The sequence below is a fragment of the Myotis lucifugus genome, unplaced genomic scaffold, assembly GCF_000147115.1.
Source record: "Myotis lucifugus unplaced genomic scaffold, Myoluc2.0 scaffold_124, whole genome shotgun sequence".
Lineage (NCBI taxonomy): Eukaryota > Metazoa > Chordata > Mammalia > Chiroptera > Vespertilionidae > Myotis > Myotis lucifugus.
Genome location: NW_005871172.1, coordinates 849,498 through 861,813, shown reverse-complemented (window position 1 = coordinate 861,813; position 12,316 = coordinate 849,498). Strand labels below are relative to the sequence as shown.

Here is a 12,316-nt window from a genome sequence, read left to right as displayed (position 1 = left end):
AGGATGTAGACAGAGAAGGCGTTCCTGTGCATGCGGAAGCCCAGCAGCCAGAGCACCACTGCGTTGCCTGCCAGCCCAACCAAGGCCAGGATGCCTGTCAGTAAGTGCAGGATGAACTCTGTATAATGTCGATAAATGGCCTGATCACTTCCATTGGGTGGTGTGAGGTCGGTCTCCCACGCTGTGGCTGTCATATCCGTGGTCAGAAACCCTGCAGTTTTGGGCCTGGAAACAAAACAAGACTTGAACACAGGACTGAATTTAATGTCTCTGCATTTTAGAGGAGAAAGAAGCTCATTTGCAAAGAAGAGGGAGAGGGGCAAAGGGTTTGAATAGAGGTAGTTGAGACAGAAATATGGAAAGTGGGGTTATTAAGTGATTTTCTGATGATATGTGTAATATGAAAGTTATTTATCGTCACTCTATGTGATTTGGAGTAAAGATTTCTTTGCAGATCAAAGCATTTGTGTAAGAGAATTCTTATGGTGGTGGTGGAGTTAAGAGTGCTTAGTTATATTTTACAAGGGGCTTTGGTTGAAAAGAGAGAAGCTCTTGCAAAATTTAGGTGCGAGACATAAATCTACTCACACATAGGTGAAGAGTAGCAGCTGATGAGTGCTTACATGGTATTACCTCTTTTAATCCTCCAAATAGCCCGTTGAGGCCAGTACTATGCCTATACCCATCGGGCATATAGGAAAAGAGAAGCAGAAGGAGGTCCAGTTCTCACGTGCACAAGTGGAAGAGCCTGGATCTGAACCCACAGGTCTGTGTCAGAGTGTTCGCCCTTCCCCTGTCTTGCAGCCCCACTACCAGGGTGGTGTGTCGGGTACACAAGGGGAATGGTGGGGGAAGAAGCAAGGAACTCTCAGGGACAAATCTAAAATGGAAACTCACTTATGTGTTTTATTAAGCTAGAATAGGCAAATTTTGTAAACAACAAGGGAGTGAAGATTATCCAGTGTGGATAAAGGGGGTGGAATCCAGCTGAGAACAGACCAGAGAGTCCAGGAGCTCCTTCTTGCCTCTGGAGAGGCTCAATCATTCCAGCCTCTCCAGGTGCACCCAACACAGGCGTGTCAGAGTGGAGGGAGGCAGGACCCTCTGGTCACAGAGGTAGCAACAAGGACTGAATGATCTATCAGTCTTAGTTCCTACAATCCTGGTTGAACTAATGAGATGATGGAGGGAAACCACAGCCTCTGATATCTCCCCCAGGGCACCATGAACCTTTTATTCATGAAAAGAATCACAAGTCTTAGCTGTAAGTGTATGTGTTTTCTTTTGTCTCCCTTTTAAAACGCAAAACTCAATAATGATGATTAGATTTCTCTGTTGCTTTTTTTTCTCTTGGTTGTTGTTCACTATTGTATCCTTGGCATGAGCACATGTCCCTTAGAGTCCATCTGCTATAATATCATCCTTTAACTCAGGAAGAAGCTGAGGCTGAAAGAGCCAAAGGATTTCCCTGAGATCACAGGGTGAACAGCAGGAACAATGCCAGCCCTGGCCTCCTGGAGCCGAGCCTGAGGCTTTCCCACTGTTCCCTGCCTCATTGTGGGATCAGCACCTGAGCAAATTCTTCATGTGTACGCAGAACGTGAGAGAACTTCAGGGTGTAGAAAATGTTAGTTGGTCTAAATACCCATTTCCTTCACTCTCACATAATAATTCTGAGAGTTTTAGACCAGAAATTGGATTCTAATTCCAGCCTTCATTCATGCTTGATGGCACCATGTGACCAGGTGGTAGCCAATGGGAGGTGAGCACAAGTGATGTAACCAATTTTAGGTTGTGCCTTTCCTTCCCCTCTTCTCCTCTGGATGGAAGCTGATGAGTCTGGGAGCCCTGCAGGAGCATGAAGTCACCTCTCTAGGGCTTGGGAGCAGTGATTTGAAAGAGCACAAGTGTCTGATGCCTAGAAATCATCAGTCCAGTTCTAGTAACTTCTCTTTCGCTTCTTTTTAGGGCTACCAAAATGATAAACTTACATTCTTAAATATATTTACATATAACCACCTAAAAAGTAAAGTACATTCCATCCTCAAGGCATTTGTGATGAGAGATATATTATTCTAAGAAAATGACACCCAATAAGGATGAGCCTACAGAATCTAGTAAAATAAATGATGAGATGTAATGGGAGGTTTATCTACTAGTCATTACATTGAGAGACAAAAAGTCCTAGAAAAAGCAACTGTGAGGAGACTATAATAATAGATGGGTTTTCATAATTTGCCATCCAATCTAATTTTCAGCTCCTCTATGTCCTATTGATTTGCCTCCCCCACTGGGCTCCTTTTCCCTCTGGCTCCTGTTTGCTCTTGGGAAAGGGTAACAGTAACGGGTGATTGGAAGGCAAGAGGAGGGTGATTGAGGTTTTAACTCCCTGACTCTCTACTGTGAGTGGACCATGTTAATCTACCTAAGCATATAGCTTCTGTCTGTTGGCCTGTTATGGTCACAGTAATGATTACAACTACAGCCATAGCCCTCCCTGTGTCTGACAACTTATCTTTCCCTCTATCTTTCAGGGTGCGCAATGGCAATAGCTACTTATTATTGACTTCCCTTAGTCCTGCTTACCCCTTAGTACACAGTTCCTTTATTAAACTCTCTTTTGTTACCCATTAGTGTGTGCCTTGTGTTATTTTCCTGACAAGCCAGATGCAAACATATAAGAAACAAACAAACAAACAAAGAAATAAACAAACCCTTTGAACATCAACACAGCAAGGTAATGTGTGAAACCTGAGGTTATTAACAACAATTCAGGTTTGAAAGCAATGTCTGTGAAGCAGAAAGGACCTGGTTGGTCCCATGAATCTCCCACAATCTAAGTTACCAGCACCCAAAGGTCCCTCAGGGAGCTTCATGTCTCTGGACTCTCCCTCATGGGTGCCCATGGCTCCTTGCATACTCCACCCCAAAATGCAATCATGAGCATGTGGGTTAAGAGGGAGAAAACAAAACTGCCTTTGAGAGAAGGTAGTTCTGAGCCGACTCTTACCTGAGCGCCATCTTGTAGTTGAAAGTGGTGAGTAGAAGAAGAGGAGCTTTCCAGGGAGTGCTGAACAGCAGAGAATGCTCTCCTACCCCTGGATAGGAGGTGTCTGCAGGAGCAGGAGTGGAACCTGATGACCAAGAGAGGCTTATCAAGATGCTGGGCAGGCCCTGTGACTTCCTGCACAAGGGGCACTGGCAAATGAGAATCTGGAGATGTGAGACAAGGACCTCACGAGATGTTTCTCATTTGCCCTGAGTCCAATGACTTATCTCTTACTCTGTCCATTTTACCTCATCCGGTCCCCCTCCCCGTGAGGAATGTTTAAATTGGAATCTGTCACTGCCCATAGTGATCCTATGCAGGAAGCTCACCCACTAAGCAAACTCTTCCATAACTAAAGAAGAGTTGGTTTGACATTTAGGGTCTCGCCAGGCCTGGCTCATCTGATCTGTTTCCAATTACTTCCAGAACTAATATATGCATAATACTTTGCTTCAGAGGACACCATAGTGTGCAAAGTGAAATGTAAAGTCCTTCCTAATCTCATTCCTCAATGTTTACAGTTTCCATTATAACTATTTTACAAGTTATTTTATAGCTTTTCATTATAAAACTACATTTCTATCTTTGATTTATCAACTTCAACAACTGTGTATACTGCGTTCCTTTCTAAAATATAAGGAAATAGTGGGAAAAAATGGCATGGGAGTAAGTGGAAGCTACACTGACACACTCTCAGGACCAAATGGAATTACAACTAAAATAAAAAAACAACATTACCCTGAATAATCAAGGGAAGACTAGATGGAGAGATCCCTGATAACCAAGGATGGAAAATGGAGACTGCATAGAGATTGGTAAAAAGGGCAGAGTCAGGAAAGGCAGGTCAGGTTCCCACAGACAGAAGCTCAATTTCTGGAAAGATATCTCAGCTGTGGGGTGTTGCCACTGAGAACTCCTCCCCAAGCTGGGCCCCCCAGCAGAGAGGACCTCAACTGAGAAAGATGTTCAGGTAACATCTGGCTGTGTAAAACGGCAGGGTTGTTGTCTGCCAGGGAGAGATGACTGGAAATGCAGTCACCCTCTTAAAGGGACAATGCACAAAATTTTGTTTGTAGCCATTCACCTTGTGCTCTGGCAGAGGGAGGACAGAGTGTATTGGAGCTGTGTGAGCAGAATCCAGGGTTAGGGGTTTTGAGTTTAGAGCTTGGAAGGCAGACACCCTGTTTCCTGTGTTGAGGGAGTCATTCCCTCACATTGCAGAGGTCATCTCTCTCAGGCAGACCTTTGCTATCCAGGTAGTTATTGCCTGGCTGGGAAGACAGTTGACCCACCCTACTGGAAAACCCCTCACCCCATGGTGTGGAGTTTCTGAGGCCCATTAAGAGCCCGAGAATAGCAATTAGCCTCCAGGTAGAAGCACTGAAGGAAAACCACTCACCACTCTGTGGCAATTGCCTGAGGGCTACTCAAGACTTAATCCAAACAGTGTGCAAGCAGAGGCAGGTTGCTGGAGGCTTTGAATCTTTGCCTAATATAATTAGTCAGAAACATCACTTGGCCTGTCCTGCACTAGCGATTGGGAGGCATAGCAGATTTACCTAATGCATAGTCACAAATCCAAATAGACAGCCAAAATGAGGAGACAAAAAACCAGCTCCCAAATGAAAGAACAAGAGAATTCTTCAGAAGAAGAGATAAAAGAAAAGGAGATAAGAAATTTATCTAATATAGGGGAAAACCAAGATGGCAACATAGGTAAACACTGGAGTCTGCTGCCTTGAACAACCACTTCAAAAATACAACTATAAGATGGAACGAACATCATCCAAAACCACAGGAAGGCTGGCTGAGTGGAAATTCTACAACTAGAAGGAAAGAGAAAAGCATACCGAGACTCAGAGGAGGTACAATGCGGAAGTAATATACTAAGGTACAGAGGCGCACATGGAGTGGGCTGGTGGAGGGAGGGAGTCTCAGGCTCTGAGCTCCAGTTCCGGGCGAGTCTCTGGGGACCCAGACTCATACGGGAGAAGCCGGACTGTCTGGCATCGGTCAGAACTCGAGGGCAGCTTTCTCTTGGAGGGGCTTGCAGCGATTGCTGAGATACTGAGAAGCTGGGCCTCTGAGAGCAGCCATAACTGCTATCCCCTCCCTGTTGATCCCGTGGGACTCGCCCCACCCTGCCCAAGCCCTGCAGGGAGGCTTTTGCTGGATAGCCTCAGGCAGAGGCTAGATTAGCACCTCCCTAGAGATCCAGGAGCCAGTGTACCCAGAGGTCAGAGTGGGACCATCCAGTTTGCAGCTCCGTGGAACCATAAAGGACACACTCAGGGGGCAGACTCAGTGAGCACCAAAGCCCCATTGAAGCAAGTCTTGCCCCAGAAGGGTATCTCTAGCACAGAAGTTCTCCCACTGCAGACACAGCTGATTCTCAGAGCCAATTGGCCTGGAGGTCAATTCCTCCCAGTGATACCTACGACAATCAAGGCTTAACTACAACAAGACTGTGCACAAAGACCACAAGGGGGTGCACCAAGAGTGTCCTCCTCAGGTAATTGGGGAGGCTTTACCACTGGGCCCTAGAGGACACTTAGCACAGAAAACCACTTTATCAACACAAGGAAGCATAAAAAATGCGGAGACAAAGGAAAAGGACACAAATGAAAGAAATGGAGGAAAGCAAACTACTGAATATAGAGTTCAAAACCACACTTTTAAGGTTTTTCAAAAATTTTCTAGAAACTGCTGATAAACTTAATGAGACCTACAAGAAATCTAATGAGACCCTCAAGGTTGTGATAAAGAACCAACTAGAAATTAAGCATACACTGACTGAAATAAAGAATATTATACAGACTCCCAACAGCAGACCAGAGGATCGCAAGAATCAAGTCAAAGATTTGAAATACAAAGAAGCAAAAAACACCCAACCGGAAAAGCAAAATGAAAAAAGAATCCAAAAATACTAAGATAGTGTAAGGAGCCTCAGAGACAGCTTCTAGTGTACCAACATCTGAATTATAGGGGTGCCAGAAGAAGAGAGAGAGCAAGATATTGAAAACCTATTTGAAGAAATAATGACAGAAAACTTCCCCTACCTGGTGAAAGAAATAGACTTACAAGGCCAGGACGCGCATAGAACCCCAAACAAAAGGAATCCAAAGAGGACCACACCAAGGCACATCATAATTAAAATGCCAAGAGCAAAAGACAAAGAGAGAATCTTAAAAGCTGCAAGAGAAAGAAAGTCAGTTACCTACAAGGGAGTACCCATACGACTGTCAGCTGACTTCTCAACAGAAACTTTGCAAGCCAGAAGGGAGTGGCAAGAAATATTCAAAGTGATTAATGCCAAGAATCTACAACCAAGATTAGTTTATCCAGCAAAGCTATCATTCAGAATTGAAGGTCAGATAAAGAGCTTCACAGATAAAAAAAAAAGCTAAAGGAGTTCATCACCACCAAACCAGTATTATATGAAATGCTGAAAGGTATCCTTTAAGAAGAGGAAGAAGAAGAAAAAGGTAAAGATACAAATTATGACACAATACACATCTATCAACAAGTGAATCTGAAAATCAAGTGAATAATCTGATGAACAGAATGAACTGGTGATTATAATAGAATCAGGGGCATAGAAAGGGAGTGGACTGACTATTCTTGGGGGGGAAAGGGGTGTGGGGGATGCGGGAAGAGACTGAACAAAAATCGTTCACCTATGGATGATGACAGTGGGTGGGGAGTGAGGGAGGAGGGTGGGGTGGGAACTGGGTGGAGGGGAGTCATGGGGGGGAAAAAGAGGAACAAATGTAATAATCTGAACAATAAAGATTTAATTAATTAAAAAAAGAAATTTATCTGATATAGAGTTCAGAATAATGATGGTAAAGATGCTCAACAGCATGAAAAAATATATAGTATCTATGAAAAAGAATAGTCAGAAATAAAGAATGACATAGCACAAAACAGAACACATTGGATGGAATACACAGCAGATTAGGGGAAGCTGAGGATCCAAAACATATAAGGAACTCATACAACTTAGCAAAAGGAAGACAAACAATCCAATGAAAAAATGGGTAAAGGACCTAAATAGACACATCTCCAAAGTGGACATACAGATGGCCAAGAGACATATAAAAGAATGCTCAAAGTCACTGATCATTGCAGAGATGCAAATTAAAATGACAGTAAGGTATTGCCTCATATCTGTCAGAATGGCCACCATCAATAAAGCAACAAATGACAAGTGCTGGCAAGGATGTGGAGAGACCCAGGTCTTTTATGCTTCACAGACATTGTTTTCAACCCTGAATTGTTGTGAATAAGCTCAGGTTTCACACTTTACCTTGCTGTTCTATGAGCATGTTTGTACACTGCTGGTGGGAATGCAGACTGGTGCAGCCATTATGGAAAACAGTATAGAGTTTCCTCAAAAAATTAAATATAGAATTTCTATTTGACCCAGTGATCCACTTTTAGGAATATATCCTAAGAAACCCAAATAACTAATCAGATAGAATGCATGCACCCCTATGTTCATAGCAGCACAATTTATAATAGCTAAGATGTGGAAATAGCCAGAGTGTCCATCAGTAGATGAGTGGATGAAAAAGCTGTGGTACATTTATACCATGGTATACTATGCAGCAGTAAAATAGAAGAATCTCTTACCCTTTGAGACAGCATGGAGGAACCTGTAGAGCATCATGCTACATGAAATAAGTCAGTCAGAGAAAGACATGTATCACATGATTGCACTCAAAATGTGGAATCTAAGTAACAAAATAAACCGATGATGGAGTGGGTCCAGAGACATGGAAGCATAAAACAGAGTATAGAATCTCTGAGGGAAGGCGGGGGAAGGTGTGTGGATGGGAGATAATCAACCAAAGACCTTGTATGCCTAACCCATGGACACAGACAATAAGGTGGTGAAGGCCTTTGGGGGGGGGTGTTGGAGGAAGGGGTGTGCCTGGACTGGGTCTATGGGGGGAAAAAGGGAACATTTGTAATACTTTCAACAATAAAACTAAAAAAAATGTATCCATACAAATGCATCAATTTCAATTAATATGCCACATTAATGGAAGATGTTAGTAATAAGAGAAACTGTGTGGGGAATTAGGAATGGTGGTGGTGGTGGGGGGCGTTATAGAAATCTTCCGTACTTTCTGTACTATTTTTCTTAAAAGTGGCTTAAATTTTAAAATCTATTAAACTGAATAAGCAAACCAGCAACTGAATAAATATTTACAATACACATAACTAACCAAAGCCATATTCGACATACATCAAATCTCCTACAACTAATGAAAAAGGGCAACACTTAATAAAAATTGGCAAAACTGAAAAAGACACTTCAAGAAATACAAATAACCTGGAAACTAAAGAGAATATAAACAAATGGGACTACATCAAAATAAAAAGCTTCTGCACAGCAAAAGAAACCATCAACAAAACAATAAGAAAGCCCACTGCATGGGAGAACATATTTGTCAATGTTATCACTGATAAGGGTTTAATCTCCAACATTTATAGGGAACTCATACAACTCAACAAAAGGAAGATAAACAATCCAATCAAAAAATGGGCAAAGAAACTAAATAGACACCTTTCAAAAGAGGACATTCAGAAAGCCAAGAGACTTATGAAAACATGCTCAAAGTCACTAATCATCCAAGAGATGCAAATCAAAACAACAGTGAAGTATCATTCACACCTGTCAGAATGGCTATCATATCAACAAATCAACAAACGACAAGTGCTGGAGAGGATGCGGAGGAAAGGGAACACTGGTGCACTGCTGGTGGGAATGCAGACTGTTGCAGCCACTATGGAAGACAGTATGGAGTTTCCTCAAAAAACTAAAAATGGAACTCCCATTTGACCCAGTGATCCCTCTTCTAGGAATACATCCCAAGAAAATGAAAGGATATATGCATCCCTATGTTCATAGCAGCACAATTTACCATAGCTAAGATTTGGAAACATCCTCAATGTCCATCAGCAGATGAATGGATTAGAATACTGTGGTTCATCTACACAATGGAATACTATGCTGCTGTAAAAAAGAAGGAATTCTTACCATTTGCAACAGCATGGATGGAACTGGAGAGCATTATGCTAAGTGAAATTAGCCAGTCAATGAAAGAAAAATACCACATGATCTCACTCATTTATGGTTAATAAAGACTATTATAAACTGATAAACAAAAATAGATACAGAGGCAGAGCAACATCGAACAGACTGTCAAACTACAGCAGGAAGTCCGCGGAGGGTTTGGGGGAGGGGGCAGTAAGAGATCAACCAAAGGAGTTGTATGCATGCATATAAGCATAACTAATGGACACAAGGCACTGTTGGGGGTGGGGGGGTAGGGAACACCTGGGGAATTACAAGGGGGGGGGGAGTAGACATATGCAATACTCTTTGTAATACTTTAATTAATAAAAAAAATTAAAAAAATAAAATAAAATAAAAAGAAATACAAGTAACCAATAAGCTCATGAAATGATGCTCATGCTTGCAAAGGTTGAAAATGGTGAAAACAATGTACTTAAAGAGGGTGACTCAAATCTGGCAATGGGGATTTAGCAGAGACTTGACTTGAAAATCACCATATGTTCATTCATTAACTCACTTATTCAATCCACATTTATTATGCTAAAGAGCTAGTCCAAGGCCTGCAAAAATCATCAAAGCCTGCTCACTGGCGCTTGATTGAACTTTAATTCATTTAATTTACAGAGAATGTAGGAGAATGACCACAAAAACTTGTCAAAAATGTAATGTTCATGTAGTTTCTATCAAGTTCAGTGATGAAAGAAATTTAGACTTTTCCTGCACTTCACTCATCTTCTGCTGTAGATTGAATTCTTCAAATGTGAGAGCAGTCCTGGACCCCAGAGACGGCAAAACTCCCATGGGGATGGGGTGAAGGCCTTGTGTGAGGCAGTCCTGGGACATTGTACTCTGTGTTTGTTTGACAGGCACTGGCTCACTTCAACCTCAAGAGCTGGATTATTATGTTAATAGTTTTAATTCTGGGGCCCAGAGGTCAAACATGGTAAGAAAACCAATCAAATGAGAGGGACAAAGCTGGCTTTCAAAGTCACATCTGTCTGAACAAAGCAAGACTCTGAATCAGGACACCAGATTTCCTGACATGGCCAGGGTTCCCCCAGGAAGGCTTCCTCCAGGTTCAGCCACCTCAGGAGTGTCCTGCAGAGCCCTCTGGAGAACGAGCCTCAGGGTGTGTCTCCGCTTCCACCATCGCTGCCTGAAGGAGCCAACGAAGAAGTAAATGATGGGGTTGGCACCGCTGTTGACACAGGACAGGAGAAATGCCACCAAGTAACTAGGAACCAAGTCATCAAAATCTTTTTGAAACCAGATTAAGAGGAACCAGTGGATGCCGAAGGGCAGTCCGCAGAGGAGGAAGACCAGCACTGTGAGCACAATGGTCGCATAGAGCCTTGTCAAGGGAACCCGGTTGGAGCCACACAGCAGTCTAGTCATCAGTGCCAGGCTGGACCCAGTGAGAATCACAAACAGCAAAATCAGCCACGCCGCAGTGATGAAATCCAGCACTCGGCACCAAACATGATGCATGTTCCTTACCAGAAAGCCACAGTAGTTCCCTTCCAGGATGCTCAGCAGCAGAGACAGGGCCCAGAGCAGAGCACACATTATGGCAGACATGTGTCTGGGGCGGCGGCAGCGGTACCAGATGGGCCACAAGACAGATAGGCAGCGTTCTGTGCTGATGGCGCTGAGAAGGCTCAGGCCTGATATGTAGGCAAAGATTGACACAGGGACGGTAAATCTGCTGAATCCTCTAAGGACAAAACTGAATTCAAAAAGTGATCTCAGGGTACCTATACAGAGGAAGAGGAAGTCAGCCCCTGCCAGGTTGAGGATGTAGACAGAGAAGGCGTTCTTGTGCATGCGGAAGCCCAGCAGCCAGAGCACCACCATGTTCCCTGCCAGCCCCCCCATGACCACTATGGCTGTCAGTAAATCCAGGATTATGATCCCTATATAATGTAGATGAAAGGCCTGATCACTTCCATTGGTTGGTGTGAGGTTGGTCTCCCAGGCTGTGACAGTCATATCCGTGCTCAGAAACGCTTCAGTTGTGGGCCTGGAAACAAAACAAGACTTGAGCACCTGCTCTATGACCACTGACCCTCATGGCCACCCAGTCTGTGGCGAATGGAGGCTTCCAGAGATTAAGATTCTTTCTGAACCCCTCGGTCTTGGAGTCCTGGATCCTGAATTTAAACCCAGTTCTCTCTGAATCTTAGAGCCTGGGCTCTTTCTACTGCAACACGGACCCTCTATATCCAACCTCTGCACTGACCATAGAGCCCATGACATGTGCCCTGGAGGCAGGAGGAGAAGAGTCTGCACAGGTCCTGTGGATGACAGCAGGGTCCTGAGTTCCCCAGTACTTGTGCTCCGGGAGAGTGGCTTTGTTTGGCAGCAGGCTGTCAGAAGCCCCAGGGCAATCTCAGTGACTGAGAGTGGTCTACCCAGGAGGGAAAAAGGAGGTTATGACTTAAGCTCATGAAGGGAATGAGACCCCTTATTAGGACAGATTGGGGACCCCCAAAGCTTTTGCATTAGAAATGTCCCAGTGGGTCATCTTTATGAGGATAGACAATGATTACTCTTCCATTGTTGTATCCCTAGGACCAACGTCTGTGTGGGAACGAAATGGGGCTGTCAATAAAATTTTAATACACAAAAGAATGAGTGAATGAAAGAACGAATGAGGAGCCCAAGGGAAGAAGAAAATTTGGATTTAGTATAATATAGAATTTTTTAAATGAAAAATTTGAAATGTAAAAGAGAAGTCAGCACTTTTAAATCCATCACCAAAAAACACATATGTAACAAAAAGAAAATTCCATTTCTAATTATTCATTCTGTGCAAAGCTCTTGTGTGTTTGAAAGAATTTTTTTATGCCTGCAGACACATCCTATCCAGGTGGGAGAGGATTCAGGACTGAATTAAATTTTTCTGCATTTTGGAGGAGAAAGAAGCCTATTTATGAATGAGATAGAGGTGGCCAAGGGTTTTAATAGAGCTGGTTGAGATAGAAATAGCCAAGATTTGGAAACAACTTAAATGCCCATCAACGGATGAGTGGATTAGAAAACCATGGTACATCTACACAATGGAATACTATGCTGCTATAAAAAAGAAGGAATTCTTACCATTTGCAGCAGCATGGATGAAACTGGAGAGCATTATGCTAAGTGAAATAAGCCAGGAAGTGAAAGAAAAACACCACATG

General features: G+C 43.2%; 2 protein-coding genes across 2 annotated transcripts in view; both read right to left on the bottom strand.

Moving 5' to 3' along the window:
* Positions 1–3,021, bottom strand: part of LOC102428294 (mas-related G-protein coupled receptor member X1-like) — a 3,949-nt gene extending 928 nt beyond the window's left edge. The window contains exons 1-2 of the mRNA XM_023758157.1: positions 3,011–3,021; positions 1–225 (exon numbers count right to left, since the gene is read on the bottom strand). The exon at positions 1–225 is cut by the window's left edge and continues 74 nt beyond it. Coding sequence (XP_023613925.1) covers positions 1–225; positions 3,011–3,021 — 236 coding nt within the window. The remainder of the gene's footprint in view (positions 226–3,010) is intronic.
* Positions 3,022–10,157: 7,136 nt separating this feature from the next.
* On the bottom strand, positions 10,158–11,237 carry LOC102427975 (mas-related G-protein coupled receptor member X2-like). Its single transcript, XM_006093848.3, has one exon. The coding sequence runs from the start codon at positions 11,124–11,126 to the stop codon at positions 10,158–10,160; it is 969 nt and encodes a 322-aa protein (XP_006093910.1). The 5' UTR covers positions 11,127–11,237.
* Between the last annotated feature and the right edge of the window lie 1,079 nt (positions 11,238–12,316).

What these genes read in the sequence shown, in the direction of transcription:
- LOC102427975 (XM_006093848.3), bottom strand. Translation starts at nt 11,126, where the DNA reads ATGACTGTCACAGCCTGGGAGACCAACCTCACACCAACCAATGGAAGT.